Source organism: Melitaea cinxia, chromosome 26, assembly GCF_905220565.1.
Source record: "Melitaea cinxia chromosome 26, ilMelCinx1.1, whole genome shotgun sequence".
NCBI classification, from domain to species: Eukaryota; Metazoa; Arthropoda; class Insecta; order Lepidoptera; family Nymphalidae; genus Melitaea; species Melitaea cinxia.
Genome location: NC_059419.1, coordinates 9,488,750 through 9,509,259, shown reverse-complemented (window position 1 = coordinate 9,509,259; position 20,510 = coordinate 9,488,750). Strand labels below are relative to the sequence as shown.

Below are 20,510 nucleotides of genomic sequence, written 5' to 3'. Positions count from 1 at the left end.
TAGGCTTAAAACACCTTTGAATCGTTATTTTACAAATTTAAAATTGTATTAGTTTTTAATAAGTTAATTACAGTTATTTTAAAGATACTATCGATTCTGAATGTAAATTCTGCAGAGAAGAATCGGTGAGAAACACCGCAGTAACTTTAAAATACTGAACCTATGTCTTACATACGATCACAGGTAAAATAATATTGCACTCAAGTACCCCCTAGTATTGTGCTCGTGTGGTAAGCTAATCAGTGCCCCTGAGAAAGATCGGCTACTATCCTTTTAATGTTGCCGGTGTCCAAAGGCTACCATAACCAATTACTATTACCTAGATCGTATGCTTTTTTGTTAACCTGCTGGTATAAAAATAGACTATTTCAATTCATACCAATGTATCTCTTATAATATCCAACCTTTAAATCCAAGAACCGAGCATATATCCCAAATGCAATCTATCCATTTTCCCGTGAGGATCGTGCTGCTGGGCGTTAATTGCCGAACGAGATGAACGTTGGGACGCTTGTCAGAGAAAAATTCAAGGAGAAATATAAGCGAAGAAAACTGCAAAGTTCTAGACAATTCTTTTGTCTTTGTTTTTCTTTTTTTTTTCTTTGAATTGATTGAAACGGCTCGTTTTCGCGTTTCTTAATTAGACTCGTTTTGAATGTAAATGTTTGTAAAGATATTCTTGATATTATCATTCGTGACAATATAATCTATATCCTATCCACACGTATACCCACAAACTTTTAATGCCTAAAATTATTCAAAAACGGGATAATTACCATGTTTTTTATTTTCATTCGCGGAGCTCGATATTTCGACATTAGCTACGAATGCCTTGTTCAATTGAATATGTAATTTTTGCAATAAAAATAACCATGTTTATTTAAAATCTTAAAATCTTTATGTTTTAATTTATTTAGAAAAAAATATTTTGATAGATGTCAAGAACTGATATTTTTAAATTTTTTCTTTACAATTTGTATTTTACGATTTACGAATTCTATTATTCGGAATATTTCGGTACGTGAACATTTTTTTTTAATTATATTATTCTTTAATAAAAGTCGGTGGAGATATCGAAGATTTTATCATTAATTTATTTGTTGAAAAGCTCATTCGCTAAAGATCAAATTTATAATTTATTATGGATAATAATTATCATATAAATTAATGATTATGATAAATATTTACATACTAATAGCTTTACATGTATATTAGGAATTTATTATAAATATAATCGGACTAAAAAAGATGTACAATGTAAAATTTAAAACTCCAAAAAACATGTTATTTTAATATATGTACAAATTAAGACAGAAAAATGTAACATGACGTAAAAAAGACACTTTACTTTCGAGAATCTGCTACGTGTCGCTAGTTAATAATAAACAAGGGAAAACTATTTGATTTCTAGTGTCCATACAAGTCCGTATAAGGAATATTAACCGCACGAGGGAGAGACCGGGTCCTCTAATGAGCTGCCTTAATTGTATCTGTACACCGGTATCGTTGTCCACGATCGGAAATATTTAATATTATGTTATTTTTAGGGGACAATTACGCCGGTTGTTATATAATATATAACAGTATCTAATAGATAAACGGTTTTGATATCTTTTGTTTTATTTCACTATTAAACTCCACTTTATCTGTCAGATAGGTACGTACTATTTGAAACTACTCAATCACCTACGCGTACTTCAATCAAGATCAACAATAATAATAACATACTCTTTATGATACACAGCAACAATCTCTTCCAGACAACCTTTGGGCATATAGGACACGGCATAGTGTAGCAGTAGGTAAGTGTAGGTATTAGATGTGACGAAATAGTGCCACCTAGAACGATATCAATAAAACAAATACACATACATATACAGCATAATATATACATACATAAATACATACATATGTAAAAAATAAAAATGCAAAAAATACTATACTTATAAACGAAATACATATCTTTATAAATAAAATAATAATTAAAAAAAAAAACAAAAAACCCGCCTGCGTGAAGAACAACTAATAGAAAATCTACTGAAAACATGGCTTTGTGTGCATATTGAATTTTTATCTTTTTCCAGCTTTTTCAGTTGATTTTCTATTACTTGCTCTTCACGCAGGCGGGCTTTTTGTTTTTTTTTTTTTAATTATTATTTTATTTATGTCTTTTTAGTCAGACAAATTACGTAATCGGTTCAATTCATTAAAACAGTTTACAACATGTGGTTGATTAAGTATTTTTTTAGGGTCAAGAGAACTGATAGCAAGCCCGGAGAAAGATCTCACTCTGCTCAAAGCAACGTAAGCCTGACCTTTAGCAAATAGGTGACTGCTTAAGTCAACAACTATTAGTTTTAATATAATGAAATTATTATTAAAATTATTTGTTTGTATTTGGTATTATGTATTTGTTATTGATTTTATTAATGTAATTGTAAATTGGTGTGACATTTATTAATTTTTATTTGTAATTTTAATTGTATGTTTTTTTTAAACCATTGTATTTTATTAGAAAGGCTACACCCCGAAGTTGATCGTCGCCTAGGAGGCGAGTTTGGCATGGTATAGGCGTGGGAAAGAGCAAAGTCCACATTTTTTAAACTTAATATTGTATTTCTTTATTAGTATTACGGTAATAATAATCATGATATATCTTTTTAAAATCCTTGTATTGTGCCCTTCAATTTGATACCCATATTGTAGTATTCGAGAAAAAAAAATTTTTTTCATTAACTACAATGGCTTTGCGCAGCCGCCATGTTTGATTTTTTTTAATGTCACCTATCTAAGAACACTTGGGCAGCTAAGACGAACCTAACGATACCTCAATTATGTAAATCCGTTCAGTGGTTCTGTAAATATGAGGTAATAAATAATATTACATACAAATATACATACATACAAGATACGCGCGAAAAACATAACCCTTCCTTGGCAGTCGGGTAATAAAAATGAATATCGCTAAGCGCGTAACTCGAGAATGGCTTGACCAATTAGGCTAATTTGTTTTTTCGTATATTCCTCAAGGCCCACCGAAGCTTTTAATACTAAACAAAAAATAAATAAAAAAAATTAACCAATGGAAAACTATTTTTGTGTTGGGTAGTTCATTTACTGAAAAAGTCTATAGACTATTTTAGTGCGATTTTTTCTTAAATTTATGCGGGTGAAATCGCGAGGCTCAGCTAGTAATGTGGATAAAAGCATAAGAATACATAATACAAGTGTAGCAATTACTCATACATTATATTATGCAGAGATATTAAAAATAATTATGACGTATTAAGTGACAAATAGTGCGCCTTGCTGTGTGTTGTTGTAGAATGAGCTGAGTATGAATAGCACCCTCTTTCTTCCCGTGGGGGTCGTAAAAGGCGACCGAGGGATTAATCTAGCTCAAAATCATCCTGGTCCTGGAGAAGGAAAACTTTATTTGAAACCCGGAATGGGGTCTTCGTAAAGCATTTGTGGGTCTCCGTCAAGCATTCATGCCATAGCCGTAAAATACGAAAGACTCCTGCAGCCGAACTGGCTCCACACGTATCGACTCGTCGTTCCTGTGAACCTAGCCAGTGAGGTCGAGAGGGTGGTGCAGAGCTTAGGCAACTCTGCGTTTTCCTGAAGAGTGTCCTAAGCGACACAGTGTCTGTCTGACACTGTCTAAATCGTCTGCAATAGACGGACTAAGGCCAATGATGATTGACTGAGTGCGCCTTGAGATATTTTATCAGTAGCATGTATCATCAGGCCCTGGATAAAATTAACTTAACGACTTTTTTATGTTTGAAAAGTGTAATCAATCTACGCCTTTCCTTATTCAGGGGCCATAAACTAAACAATATTTAGTGCAATCATACTTGTAACGGTTCATACACTTAGTATTTTTCTTATTACCCAAAAACAAATATAGTAATCAATATTCTAATATGAAATTACTATTGTCTCAATTCAATGTCAATCAAATTAATATACATTATTGTGTTACGACAAATATCAATTTAAATTCAGTATCAAATTGCTAGGCTACAGTTACGACTTTCTCGTAATTACGTCAGCGGTTTGAAATGAAGCTGTTAGCTGGTGTAGTTGAACCAATTACAAGTTTAGGTGTTGTAACTGTTGGTATTTTTACGCGTGACTTAGTGCTGTCAAAATTCTTTTTCACGCCTTTTATTTAAGATATCTTATGTTCCTGGTACAGACTAGAACCTTCTTTAATATACTGTAAATACTAGATTGAACTAAGACTCGCAGATGAGGTTAGTTTATTATAAAAAACTAGCTTCTGCGCGCGACCTCGTCCGCGTGGAACAGAGGCGCGCGCAATACTTGATCATTATTTTGCTGCGATGTTATTTTAAAACTGCGATATCTCCTGAGATACTCATTGAAATCGAATTATGTAAAAGGCTATTTTGTTTTAAATTAAATACTTGTGATGAATAACGTATTTATTTAGATAAGGATTAATATCATGTTTATAAAAACATCTTCGCAAATAATGCATTATTTTAGAACGAACTTGGTTAGCATAAATAATTGTGTTTGCTCGCAAACGAAAAAAAAACCGACTTCAATTACATCGACAAGTAATACAACGTAGATCGACGAAAAAGTAGTCAAGCAACTACGCGTTATCAAAGATTACTCAAAAAGTAGTTATCAGATCTCGATAAGATTTATATGTGACCACATGATAAACATTAGCTTTCGATTAAATTAAAAATTATCAAAATCGGTACACCCAGTAAAAAGTTATTACGGGTTTTCGAGAGTTTCCCTCGATTTCTCTGGGATCCTATCATCAGATCCTGGTTTCCTTATCACGGTACAAAACTAGGGATATCCCCTTTCCAACAAAAAAAGAAATATCAAAATCGGTATATCCAGTAGAAAGTTATGCGGTATAGTACAACGTAGGTCGACGAAAAAAGCGTCATGTAAAAACGCATTATTGGATATAACTCGAAAAGTAGTTGTTAGATCTCAAATAAATTTAAATGGGACCAATTGGCACACACCACCTTTCGATTAAATCAAAATTTGTCGAAATCGGTCTACCCGGTCAAAAGTTCTGAAGTAACATACATAAAAAAAAAAAAAAAAAAAAAAAAAAAAAAATACAGTCGAATTGAGAACCTCCTCCTTTTTTGGAAGTCGGTTAAAAAGGTTATAGTGAACTAACCTTAAAAGATAGATATATGCTGTCGCGAATTTTTTTTAGAACAGAGAATCAATTCTGTCATACATGATTTTTGCGAAACTTTAACTGTTTTCACAGTGCACGCAGCGGAAGCTCCCAAAAGGAAAACAGAACCCCCGATTTTAAAACATTCTTCATTGGTGCTCCGCTCCTTTTGGCCTCAGCTTGATGATATATAGCCTATAACCTTCCTTGATAAATAGGCTATCTAACACTAAAAGAATTTTTGAAATCGGACCTGTAGTTTCTGAGATTAGCGCGTTCAAACAAACAAACAAACTCTTAAATAAACGCTTAAATTATTTACTTCTATAGTTTTAGAAAAACAAAGCGTGTCAATGAATGACTTTAGAGTTTAAAATTTAGACTTACATTAAGTATTAAGCCAAAAAATAAGTTTAATCTAAGAATTGTTTTAACTATGGTTTAGACTTATTTGGAAATAATGAGTTAAAACGAGGTGAAAGTAATAGATCAAACCGTTTTATTATCTTACACTATGTGCCATTCTTTGTCTGTCATTAAGTCATTGTTTATTCACTAACTAGCTGTGCCCGCGACTTCGTCTGCGTCGAATTTAACAATAAAGGTTATTGTTCAGTTCGCGTAGTTATAAAATAAATAAATTTCTTAAATAAAAGTAGCCTAAGTTACTTCTTACTACATCAGCTATCTGCCAGTAAAAGTCCCGTTAAAATCGGTCCAGCCGTTTCAGAGATTAGCCGGAACAAACAGACAGACAGACTGGCAAAAATTGTAAAATATGTCATTTTGGTATATGTACCATGTATAAATCCATACGCATTTAGTAAAAAGCGGTTACTTTAATATTACAAACAGACGCTCCAATTTTATTTATTTGTATATTAAAGACTTCCCATACTGCTAAAATAGCACGACGATTTCACCAATGTCACGTAGAACGGAGAAGACGCGAAGAAGATAAATCGATGTGGTTGGGATTACAACCTTAACAACATCAAATAAATTTGAAGAGCATGGAAATATTTTTATTTCAAACCTTTACCTAAATAATAAACAGTAACAAATAAAATACTATTATTTAATCTAAATATTGTTGGCAAAGTATTAAATCGATAATGCTAAAAAACCTCTTCGCACGAAAATTATCTGATACTAAAATACAAAAGGAAAAAAGTTTCAGGAGAAAATAAAACATGAATGCAAAGAGAATAAATTACAATTTCTCTTAATACTCCATTGCCATTACTTTACTAACATAAATCAGGATTACTGGGTAAGTGAAGAATATCGAGACGGAATCATTTCTCAAATTGTTAAAAGACTTTACGCAAATACCATCAACAAACCTTAAATATAAAAATACATTTTTAGAATTATATTAAATATTGGTCGCTACGCTACGCTTCAGTCTGTAATATCCTACTGCTATATAGGCCTCTTTTCCCATGTAGGAAAAGGATCAGAGCTTAATCCACCACGCTGCTCCAATGTGGGTTGTCCGATTCCCTAGTAACAAACACCCAGACCACGGCAAACACCTGTATGGCCAATACAAATGTTTTTCATGTGCGGGGATCGAACCCGCAACCGTCGACGCAACAGGTACAATCCGTGACTGTAACTTTTGCGCCAACGCGACGTCAAGTTTTCCGTTCAAGTTGGACCAAACTGCACACGGTGTGCAAATTTGATTCAAATCGATTAAGTAGTATAGGAGTCCATCGCCGACAAACAAAGTGAGATATTAAGATTTCTTGAACAAGATTTTGTGCAGTCCTTGTGGGTCTCCCCACCGTGCCTCGGAGAGCACGTTAAGCCGTCGGTCCCGGTTGTTATCATGTACACCTGATAGCGATCTTTACTCATAGTAGCGAATATATCCACCAACCCGCATTGGAGCAGCGTGGTGGATTAAGCTCTGATCCTTCTCCTACATGGGGAAAGAGGCCTATGCCCAGTAGTGGGATATTACACGCTGAAGCGAAACGAAAGATAACGAAGATTTAAGAAATAAATAATGTGTTACGACGATCGCTAAGTCAGCTAGTTTAAAATACTTTTTATATATTAGAGAAAGATTATTGCTGAAAGAAAAGAAATAATAATCCCAAACGATGTCATTAACATAGCTCTGAATTCTTCTAACGTCGTTGAGAAATGGCGAATATCTCGAAAATTTCAGGCTGAATTCTTGCAACGTATGATTAATAATTTCACGACATTCTATTTCACGTCTGGGAACTTTGGCATTGGATAAAGAATTACTTGATTTAACCCTTGCGCTGCTAAAACTTTAAGACGCTGTAGTTAATCTTCCAACTTCATCAAAAACACAAACTTTGACTCAAGATAGACGACGAGAGACATCACTGATAAAATGTCTCTTATGTTTATACTTACTGATAATGATGGTACTAAGCACGCAAAACCTACACCTTTACCTAGGTTCATTTCGGAGTTTAAGTGATCAATAACTTATATACAGTTAGAAACACATAATATGCTATTAAAAAAAACTATCTTTATTTAAAAAAGTTTTGTAAATTTGTTAGGATTTGTTGTTAGGATATATACTTATTTTTTTTTTTACATTTTATGAGCATTTCACCCATACAGACAATCGTAATAGTATTACAGCTTACATTGTGGTTCTGTAAGAAGGAACCGCAATGGTCCAAAAGTGCCATGTTTTATTATCCGACTTCAAAAAAGGAGGAGGTTACTCAATTCGACCGTATATATATTTTTATGTATGTTCGGGGATAACTCCGTCGTTTATGAACCGACTTTGATAATTCTTTTTTTGTTGGAAAGAAGATATCCCTAGTTTAGTACCATGATAAGGAAACCAGGATCTGATGATGGGATCCCAGAGAAATCGAGGGAAACTCTCGGAAATCCGCATAACTTTTTACTGGGTTTACCGATTTTAATGATTTTTAATTTAATTGTAAGCCGAAGTTTATCATGTGGTCACATTTAAATTTCATCGAGATCTGATTACAACTTTTGGTGTAATCTTTGATAATGCGTATTTACTTGACTATTTTTTCGTCTACCTACGTTGTATTACTTGTCGATATAATTGAAGTCGGTTTTTCTTCGTTTGCCTACACACACAATTATTCTAACAGTGGTCAATGACCTAAATTTTTGACTTCACGATAAACCTAGACAGTTACTGAAATAATTGTGTTAATGTTTTATATATTATCACCAATTGACTCAAAGATACATCACCAATATCCTTAATCAATTTTACGGTATTTAAGTCTGCGAGATACGCGTTGAATTTTTAGTTACCTATAGACCTTTACTCTCAGACTAGATAACATTTACATTCTTGAATATATAAATCGGAACGAAATTTTTAATTTTGTTTTATTGAAATATAGCGTATTTATTAAGGACCATCAGCAGTCGCTACACTAACATTTAAACAGTAAAAAAACCTCAATAACTTAACAACAGTGCACGACTCTTCAAGACGGCCACAATATCCATTTTCGGTATTCCATACATCCATTTACTATATTTAATACTTAATTTTATATTTAATATTTTATATGTGATAGGTGTGGGTATTTAATATATAAATATTACAAGTTAGTAACAAATACTTGCACTGAAAACATCATAATAGTTTGACATGTAAGCTAATAAAGATCCTCCAAAGCAGATGAAACATTTCAAGACGACTAACAAGGTGTATTCAAAGCACAAATCTTGCTTCTAAGTGCAATTCTACATGGCGTACTTTATGTAAATTTGTTTAAAAGTAGGGTACGTTGCTGTCGCATTGCAGCGTTCGTGTTCTGTTGATAATGTAGGATATAATATTTCAGATTTAATCTGGCAGCTTAGCGAAATGGTCACTTCGTTTCTGGGTCTTGCGTATTCTTTTTGTTTAACAGTTGTTTCTATTTTGTTTCTTTTTGTATCTTGTAGCTCTTATAGTGCTTTATTTTTGTATCTGATCAGTTTTAAATTTAATTTTGTAATGCATTTAGTATTTGTATTGTATTTAGTATTTTTTATTTTGAACATTGTTTTTTGATTAATATTCAATTTTTATTCTCTTAATAGTTTTAAAATTCATCTTATATCCGTTTCAAAGTTTTTGATTTAAACTGAAGCTATTACGTGATTTATGTTATAGGCCAATTTTCTTTCACCTCCACCACTTACGTACGGTGTCATGGTCAAGGTGATACAAATGTCAAATGTTTTACCATATATTATCGTAATAAGAAGACGTAGACGTATTCAACCCTGTTATTTTATTTCTATACGTAGGTTATTTTGGGAAAAACTGATATTACGATTAAATTATTATATAATTTTGAATCTTATTGCCTAATTTCTAATCAATATGCATATTCTTACCAAAATAATCTAAATATTCAAAACTCGAAGAAGAGTTTCTAATTCTTTATATTTCTACATATATATACCTAAAACACAAAACTAAAATAAGGCCTAGAGAGTTAATCTCATATACACTAGTAACATTTAATTAACACGAGTTAACGAATACAAAGACGTATTGTAATTGATGTCTGTCCCCATCTTACGTGTCCAGAGTAGACCATTTAGAACCATTGTTCTTTCTAATGTTCTGACAAGAGAACGAATAGTCGACTATATACTGACATGTCGTTTTGGAGTAAGAACCTTAATTAAACTAAGCTGAGTATTTAATCCAGTTTTCATATAAAATCTCTTTATACATCTACTATTAAGTTGTCTACATTATTACCAATTCCCACAAGCGTCTTTAACCGTATCTAGTAAACGACTGCCGACTGCCTACTTTACTCAGTATAAAACCGAAACTTAGATAGTTAAAATTAAACCCGTCTAAGTTGCATGTGTAAGTACCAAGTTATCGAAACTAACAAACTAATATTGGAATAATAAAAGCACGGGCATTATGAGCCCGTGGATATATATTGTTATATAAAAAAAAAAAAAAAAAATTAAACCCGTAATCAAAACTACTTTGTTTTCAATCGAATCAATTTAGATACTAAAATATTTTATAATAATTAGATGTATATTATTTATTAGAAAATTTCTGTACTCCCATTAAAATTTTTAATAATTAAATAAGTCCATAATATGTTTACTTGTTTCTTCATCCGCATATAGTTTTTTACTCATATTACAATTTTCTACAAAATCAATTTCACTGTAAACGATAAGTGATGGCACGGACAGACAAATGAAGTTACTTTTTAATTTATAGATATATACATCACAACTACATTTTAAATAATAAACACATTTAAAAACTCTTACAGACTGTGAAGTACAATGGGCGGACTTATGGCTATTTAGCCATTTCTTCCAGACAACCCAACTAGGTATATACATTACAAGTTGATTTTTGTTTTTCGAGCAAATTAAGTATATTGTTTGTAAATTCATTAAGATAAATTCGGCGTAAAGGAAAAGTTAAAACAATGATTAATTTATTTTATATTAGGTTACATATTATAATATTTTAGATTTAGAATATATTATTTACATTGGCTACTTTATTCGTGATATTCCCATAGAATCTGGCACACACAAATACAGAAAATTCACAAATAACCATATAAATGCAATCAACACACACTATTTCCACATCCCTGTTACCGTTTCATTCGCTCGAAGATTTATATATTCGTTTACGAATGGCAATTTCACGAAAGCGGGTTATCAGTGCAGTGTGCCAGAACGCGCGCGCCATTTTAATTGACTTGAAACATATTTGCCGGTGACAACGTGTTTGATGTTTCTCTACTGTTTATTTGTGTAGAAATTTAAATAACCGCCTTTACATTTGTTTTTGAAAAATTAAACTAAACGTTTTACGTTTTATAATAATAATGAATTTGTTACTATTATTATATAATGCCGTGTGGTGTCGGCCGAGTAGAATAGCACCACACCCTTTCTTCCCGTGGGGGTCGTAAAGGCGACCGAGGGATAAATCTGGCTCAAAATCATCAGGGTCCTGGAGAAGGAAAACTACATTTGAAACCCGGAATGGGGTCTCCGTCAAGCATTTGTGGCATAGCTCTAAAATGCATAAGACTCCTGCAGCCGAACTGCCTCCACAACTATCGACTAGTCGTTCCTGTGGGCCTAGCCAGTGAGGTCGAGAGGGTGGCGCTGAGCTTAGGCACTACTGCGTTTTCCTGAAGAGTGTCTTAGGTGACACAGTGTCTGTCTGACACTGTCTAAATCGTCTGCAATAGACGGACTAAGGCCAACGATGATAATGATGACTATTATTTACTCTATAAACTATTTAGATAGTAAGTATAGGACCATTTTCATTTGCAATATTTTCTATAATTATAAAAGTACCAAAACTCAATGTAAATTGTAATTGTAATGCTCTTAATCATCTTACAACTGGGTAAGAACTCTTCCGCATCTCGTCTTTGATCGGGATATAAAACAACTTAAGGCCGGTTTCAATATTCTACTTACCTCTGAATTTACTTACTAGCGACGAAATTTTTATGTAATCTCACATACAAGTCGTGTCAAAAATCTATAGCTAGTAGGCAAAACACGAATTAGTTTTTTTATTATTATTGGAACGAAGTTCCTTACGGCAGGCTTGACATTTGGCTGGGCGACCGCACTGAGAAAAATGTGAGACTAAAACCGTAAGAAAAATATATAACGGAAGTGACGTAATATCAGTCACACGACTGTATAATATGACGTTTGTAAAACTAAAATATTACTAGTAAACTTTTTTTTAAATTATTTATGTAATTTTATACTGTTGACAAAAATAAATAAAGACGTGTTTTTTTATTTCACTTAATAGTTTGAATTAATATTATTATTATTATTTTGTTTGATTTAATTTATTTTACGGTATTTGTTATTTTCTAAAATACTAAATATCCTAAATACTTTTAAGTACTTAGTAAAAACCAATCAACAAAATTAAAAAAAAAAAATCAAAAACTAGAAAATATATATAAAATTCAACATTTTTTTTTTCAAAATGCGTTGCTTCTATACTATCCGAAGGAACTTTGTTCCTACCTGGTGTCCCATGACACCACATAATTATTATATTAACAACGTCCACGGTATCTTACTCGTAGTTGCCCGTGCTTTTTATACTACATAAAATATTTGTTGCTATGCGGTTTGCATTTTTTTACAATAGTTCAACTTCAGATCAGCAGTTCTAAAACTGTCTAGAATTGCTAGGATCCGACACTAACATATTTTTGTTGTTATAACTAGACAAATAAATGTATTGTTAAGATTGTAGGCCACAATTTTTCACACACTAACAAAAAAAATCCTTATAAGTATGGAAACTTCCTTTTCCTTTCAAATTAATTTTAATATAAGAAATTACAACCGAAATTCACTCTTCATTTGATTTTAGACAATAGTTGTGTTAGGATATTATTCTATTACCTATTTCCTTTCTACAACAGCCCTAGGCAACGTTATTAGAACTCCTCATTAGAATAGATGTGATAACATTAACTCAAACTGACTGACTATGCACATAACATAATGACTATCAAATGAATTGAAACGTAATATGTACAAATTAGATTTATATTTTGATTGATTCAGCCTCTAACATCTCACTGCTGGGCATAGACCTATATCTCTATGTAGGAGAAGGAAGAATACACTATGATGCTCCAATGCAGGTTGGCGGATTTATTTCCTACTATGAATAGCGATCGCTATGAGGTATCTGTGATAGCATGCTTAAGGCACGGTATAGAGACCCCGCAAGGTTATACATCTAGACCGAAACATATATGTACACATACAAATATCTAACCCAAGCGAGAATACGTGAACATCAGCGCGGTATCACAGATTAGAAATGCTACTCAACTGTAATAAATTGACCCAGATACATTTTACTACGACAATCATAGTCCATAAGCAATATTAATGACACTATAATAGACCACCATACAAACACGATAAGTCTTAATGTGACATTCGACTCTTTAAAAAATTAAGTTATCAAAGATAGAATATTTCTAACATAAAATTTCTTTATTATGCATTAATTCTAGAAATTACGTTTATAGCAAATATGTAAATAAATAATTTTATTTGCTCGCAAACGGAAAAAAACCTTAATTACATCGATAAGTAATACAACGTAGGTAGACGAAAAAATAATCAAGTAAATACGCGTTATCAAAGATTACTCAAAAAGTTTTTATCAGATATCGATGAAATTTAAACGTGACCACATGATAAACATTAGCTTTCCATTAAATTAAAAATCATCAAAATCGGTACAACCAGTAAAAAGTTATGCGGTATAATAAAACGTAGGTCGACTAAAAAATAGTCAAGTAAAAATGCATTATTAGATATAATTCGAAAAGTAGACCAAATGACACCACCTTTCGATTTAAATTTTTTTTGTCGAAATCGGTCCACCCAGTCAAAAATTCTGAAGTAACATACATTTAAAAAAAAATACAATCGAATTGAGATCCTCCTCCTTTTTTGGAAGTCGGTTAAATAGAAATATAAAAAAAAACATTAAATTGATATATTATAATATAATCACCTCGTGTTATTTTATTACGCTAGCTTTGACATACGTATTTCCATTTCACAAATTTTTTCATTCTGCTGAAAAGGAAAATAACTGCAAAACTTGGCGCATGTTTTGATTTAAAAACTTTTAGAACACGATTAACCCAAAAGAACTTGGCTACTTGTTTGCTTCAGTATCTTTATATAATGTCTTTCAGCGAACATTCATTTAACCCTTACAGAATCCTTTCCAAATTTATGTACGCAAACAGTTTTAATCGGGTTATATATATATATATATATATATATATATATATATATATATATATATATATATATATATATTATACCTATATCTATTTATTTGACTATATATATAGGTGTGCTATGCGGATACGGTAGTAAAGAATAAAACCACTTCCTCTCTTCACGAAGGTGTCGTAAGAGGTGACTAAAAGACAGTTCCACTACCACCTTGGAACTTAAAAAGCCGTCCGATGACGGGATAAGCGTGCAGCTCCTGGCTTTAAAATACACAGGCCGAAGACGGGCAGCAGCGTCTTCGGTGCGACAAAGCCAGACTTGCGGTCTCCGACCTGCTTGCCCAGCGTGGTGACTATGGGCAAAACACATGAGTTCACTCCATTTTTGGTACGGACTTGTGGAGGCCTATAACCAGCAGTGGACTGCCATAGGCTGAAGAGAGTGAGTGAGTGAGAAGTTTTGGAGCAGACCGACTGGGAAAGTACTTCAGTCTTATGGAAGATCACAGTCAAATAATACTGGTCACAAATGATTTTTCCTATGTTGAGTAAGGTGGCCAGAGCTCCTGGTAATGCACTGTGACTACAAAGATGGTACGGTCATCTTGTCTTGGTGCTACAGGCGTTCAAAGGTGCCAATAATCTCTTACCATCAAGTACAACTTACGCTTGTTTTTACACCATCTTCTTCTTCCTCGTTCCCTCAATGACGAGGTTCGCGACCACGAAGGATATGTCTCCATTGAAGGCGATCGTAAACAGCATGTGTTGCACGGTGCAAGCTGCTCCCCACTGTATTCTTGATGACATCAGACCATCTTGCTGGTGTCATCAGGTTACATAGTTGATAAAGATGTGTGGACTTAGTGACGCTGTATTTCATGCAACATGTTTCTAATTTTGTACTTAAACACAGTTTATATATTATTTTCAAAAGAGTAGCTGCGGAGTTTCTTGCCGATTCTTCTCTGCAGAATCTACATTCCGAATCGGTGGTAGCTTCACTTTTACAAAAATAATAATTTATTTTTAAAGTTTTGATTTGTAATATGACGATTCGAAAGTGCTCTTGGAGCCTATTTAAATAAAGCTATTTTTGATTTTGATTTTGATTTTTCCTCCCTTTGGCGCGCTTCCCTTCATATTCTTTTTACGCCATAGTTTAAAATAAAAGTAAAACAGCGTACCATCCAAATACATTCGTGCTTAACGATAAAACATGATTCCAAATTCAAAGTTTTATTTCTGTTCATTTAAACTTACGAACTCTGAATTGAGTTTGAAATTCAAATTCGTAAAGTGTATTTGAAGTTAGATAAACGTCCTAAAGTTCTTCTCAATATATTGCTTTATTTACTGTTACTGTGGCGCAATTGTTATATTATTTCTTATTTTCACGACAAAAGTGTCCTTCTTCTTGACTTTTTTGTAATCTTAAGTAACACATATAAGATGATTTTTTTATAAAATGTGCAAAGAAGCTTTCTTTTTTAACCGACTTCAAAAAAGGAGGAGTTTACTCAATTCGACCGTATATATGTATGTATATATGTACGACCGTATGTATGATCGGGGATAACTTCTTCGTTTATGAAACGAATTTGATAATTCTTTTTTTGTTGGAAAGGAGATATTCTAAGTGTCGTACCATGATAAGGAAACCAGAATCTGATGATGGGATCAGAGAGAAATCGAGGGGAACCCTCGAAAATCTGCATAACTTTTTACTGGGTGTACCGATTTTGATGATTTTTTATTTAACCAAAAGCCGATGTTTAACATGTGGTCACATTTAAATTTCATCGGGATCTGATTAAAAATTTTCGAGTAATCTTTGATAATGCGTATTTACTTGACTATTTTTTCGTCTAGCTACGTTGTATTACTTGTCAATGTATTTGATGTCGGTTTTTTTTCGTTACAAAATTATATTTATATATAACACTAGTTACCCATATAAGTTTGTCCCGTCATGCGGACTTTCAAACGCGTGAAATAATTACAACGCGTAATTTACAAGAGAAGCCTGAAAAATGTGGATTAATTTTTAAGAAAGACTACAAAACAACGAGAAAGTTCTCAAGTTGGCTGTTTTTTTATGTTTACCTCACAACTTTTTACTAGATGAATTGATTGCGATGTACGTAATTTGTTAGGGTGGAATCTTGAACTCAATTTAGAAGCATATACCTTTAACCGATTGAGCTGAATTTTTGTATAAACGTTTAGTTTGGATAGCAAAGCAATTTCAGCTAAGATGGCGGAATAGCTATTTTTAATGGAAGTTTGAATCCCAAATGTGTTCTTTTTATACGAATAATTATGTATAATTTTATATTCTGTAACATTTTCATTATTTAATATCTAAGATTTTATTTTTGTGTTACCCACATTAGGAATTCTAAACATTTTTGAATATCATATCAAAAATTGACCGCTCCAGCGGGGTTCGAACCCGCGTCTCCGACGTACCGTGTCGGCGCTCTAGCCAATTAAGCTATGGAACGATGCACCCGCTCGAGCGAAATTTTCGATATGATAATTTTTAATTTCGGTTTAAGCGAACCGTGGCGCCGTCTATAGTGAGCTCTTTACAGAAACCCGTAACTATTCAAAGTTTCATATTACAATGAAAATCTTTGGCAGGAGACGACACCGTGCTATTTTTAATATCAAAGATTTTATTTTTGTGTTACCCACATTAGGAATTCTAAACATTTTTGAATATCATATCAAAAATTGACCGCTCCAGCGGGGTTCGAACCCGCGTCTCCGACGTACCGTGTCGGCGCTCTAGCCAATTAAGCTATGGAACGATGCACCCGCTCGAGCGAAATTTTCGATATGATAATTTTTAATTTTCGGTTTAAGCGAACCGTGGCGCCGTCTATAGTGAGCTCTTTACAGAAACCCGTAACTATTCAAAGTTTCATATTACAATGAAAATCTTTGACAGGAGACGACACCGTGCTATTTTTAATATCTAAGATTTTATTTTTGTGTTACCCACATTAGGAATTCTAAACATTTTTGAATATCATATCAAAAATTGACCGCTCCAGCGGGGTTCGAACCCGCGTCTCCGACGTACCGTGTCGGCGCTCTAGCCAATTAAGCTATGGAACGATGCACCCGCTCGAGCGAAATTTTCGATATGATAATTTTTAATTTCGGTTTAAGCGAACCGTGGCGCCGTCTATAGTGAGCTCTTTACAGAAACCCGTAACTATTCAAAGTTTCATATTACAATGAAAATGCTGGAGCGGTCAATTTTTGATATGATATTCAAAAATGTTTAGAATTCCTAATGTGGGTAACACAAAAATAAAATCTTTGATATTAAAAATAGCACGGTGTCGTCTCCTGTCAAAGATTTTCATTGTAATATGAAACTTTGAATAGTTACGGGTTTCTGTAAAGAGCTCACTATAGACGGCGCCACGGTTCGCTTAAACCAAAATTAAAAATTATCATATCGAAAATTTCGCTCGAGCGGGTGCATCGTTCCATAGCTTAATTGGCTAGAGCGCCGACACGGTACGTCGGAGACGCGGGTTCGAACCCCGCTGGAGCGGTCAATTTTTGATATGATATTCAAAAATGTTTAGAATTCCTAATGTGGGTAACACAAAAATAAAATCTTAGATATTAAAAATAGCACGGTGTCGTCTCCTGTCAAAGATTTTCATTGTAATATGAAACTTTGAATAGTTACGGGTTTCTGTAAAGAGCTCACTATAGACGGCGCCACGGTTCGCTTAAACCGAAATTAAAAATTATCATATCGAAAATTTCGCTCGAGCGGGTGCATCGTTCCATAGCTTAATTGGCTAGAGCGCCGACACGGTACGTCGGAGACGCGGGTTCGAACCCCGCTGGAGCGGTCAATTTTTGATATGATATTCAAAAATGTTTAGAATTTTCATTATTTACTTATTTTATTTAAGTATAACTTATTGATGAAATTTTTCCTTGTTCCAGCTGCACTCGGAATACCGCAGCACTTACAGATGGCACGAGTACAAAGAACAACAGCAGCAACAGCAGGGGGTGGTCAAGCAGCCCGCCCCCACCCCGCCTACCGCACTGCCCATCGCCAGGGGTAAGGATATGAAGGTTCCCTCAATGGTACCACATTTATCCCTTTGAAAATGTTGCATAATAATTTATTTATTTATTTATTAGAAAGCCAACGTAATACACTAAAATATCATTTCTTAACTTAAAACAATTCTCAATATAAAAGTGTTATATAGTATATCACAATTACAGGCTAACTTAACATGCAAAGTCTGATATAAATTTGTTATTGCTGTTCCAAAAAAAAAAACAATAAAGTCAAATAAACCAACCAAATATACAATTATCTTCTTCTTCTTCTTTAGGGTAAATGGCTTTCAATAATGCCAAATGAGCACAGATGATTTCGCCAAATATACAATTGAAAATAGTTCGTCTTTCTGGGACAGATGACTAATAAAACGTAACTGAGGTAAACATTTCTGCAAATTAAATGCGTAATTTACAGAGATGACCGCAGACAATGCTAATAAAGTCATTATCTTTGTTGTCAAGGTGATCATTTAATAGAGATATCGTCATCGTGAGATTAAAATAAATATCAAACTAAACTAAAGAAATGAACTCCTACTGCTCCTACTGCTGGGCGTCTACTAGGTGTCTATCTCCATGGTTTGGCGGATACGACAGCTAATATCACACCTTATTTCAGGTGCCATCGAGCCAGCACTGCCTCGTCGTAAGAAGTACCCCGGCGTCGCGTACAAGACGAATGAACTCTTCGACCCTGCCCCCGTGGACGATATCCGGCCTCAGCAGGCGTCCGCCTTCGACCGCGCCCGGGTGAGATTTCCTGAAAAAAAAAAAACAATATATATTTTCATTTACATGTTTAAATTAAACTTACATCTGTGTCTTTGATATAATTATATGTAAGTATGCGTTAATTAAAAATATTTTGATAAATCATTTGAAAAATGAAATAATTAAGCAAACTGTTTACAATAATAAATCTCTTATTATAAAAAACTTATCATAACAAAAACCTAGCGATTTTTTTTATTTGGGAAATATTTGTCTTAAAACGTTTTAATCTATTCTGAAAAAAACAAAATAAATAAATAAATATAATATCAGAAACGAGTATTTATTAAGTATCTAGTGTTCTTATGTTTCATATTACTTTAATAATCTTTCTCGAAAATAAAATAAACGAAATTAAAAGATCATGAAAAATAAAAATAAATAAAACACATATAAATTTTAACCCGATAATCTTACATTTTTAACCGACTTCTAAAAAAGGAGTTATCAATTCGATTGTGTTTTTTTTTTTTTGTTACCTCAGAACCTTTGACTGGGTTGACCGATTGAAATCGGTTTTTTTTATCGAAAGGATGAAAAGAAAAAAAAGGAGATCTAATAAGTTCTTTTCGAGTTTTATCTAAGAATGCGTATTTACTTGACTATTTTTTCGTCTACTTACGTTGTTATTACCCGTCGATGTAATTGAAGTCGGTTTTTTTTCGTTTGTGAGCAAACACAATTATACTATCCATTTCCCAGTTATTATTCGTAACTGAACCGTGTTAATAACATCCTTTTACAAGTAACGCTCAAATAAATCAAGTAGTAATCTCGTGTCTGTTAGGTTCATATCTTGTTATAGAAGTCATTCGAGCGCAACGCGAAATGTACATCCGCCCTTCGGAAGTTACCTCAAAGCTGAGCGATTCCAATATTGCTGTCTATTTTACAAAGAAATATACTATCGAAGTAAAATTTCTTTATGCACGCTTGATTTGATGAGTAAGCTTGTAAATGCGTGACGCGATCGTTATAAAAAGTGTGATAAGGCGAGGCAAACGGAGCAAGAGAGACGTGCGAGCACACATTTTCTTTCTTTCTCTCTATGTGTATCTAAGACACGGTGCAAGCCTATTGTGCAGAAGTTTTATTACAGTTATGTGGTCTGAAGCACACTCTCTTTATATTCGATAATAAGTTAGACACAAACGAGAGGAGGTAAAATGTAAATTAATGCGAATTCTAACCATAACTAAGTATAGTAACCTACATACCATTTGTAAGTCATATAGAAAAAAAATATAATTTCTAGATAGATACTCTTTATTATACACAACAACAATCAACACAATAACATTTTACAAATAAAAAAAACAGTGTACAAAGGCGGTCTTATCGCTAGAGGAGCGATCTCTTCCAGACAATCTTTGGGCATAGCGGATACAGAGTAGTGAAATCGGTAGGGAAGTGTACACAGAGAAGTGACAATTAGTGTCACCTTTTTTTTATGTGGGGAAAATCCATCATGGATACCCTCCAGCGCGGGGGCGCCAGAGGGTTATGTCAGACTCCTACTGACTAAAATACCACCACGTGTGAGCAGTCGTCCGCCTGGGTGGGGCGAGATGGGGTCGCGCTAGCATTCGCCACCTACAATTAGTGTCACCTAGAACAATATC

The 20,510-nt window shown here is 33.5% G+C and overlaps 1 protein-coding gene across 1 annotated transcript in view; it reads left to right on the top strand.

The window, feature by feature from the left end:
- LOC123666557 overlaps positions 1 to 20,510 on the top strand; it is a 109,241-nt gene that overhangs the window by 56,096 nt on the left and 32,635 nt on the right. The window contains exons 2-3 of the mRNA XM_045600668.1: positions 17,986 to 18,106; positions 18,737 to 18,867. Coding sequence (XP_045456624.1) covers positions 17,986 to 18,106; positions 18,737 to 18,867 — 252 coding nt within the window. The remainder of the gene's footprint in view (positions 1 to 17,985; positions 18,107 to 18,736; positions 18,868 to 20,510) is intronic.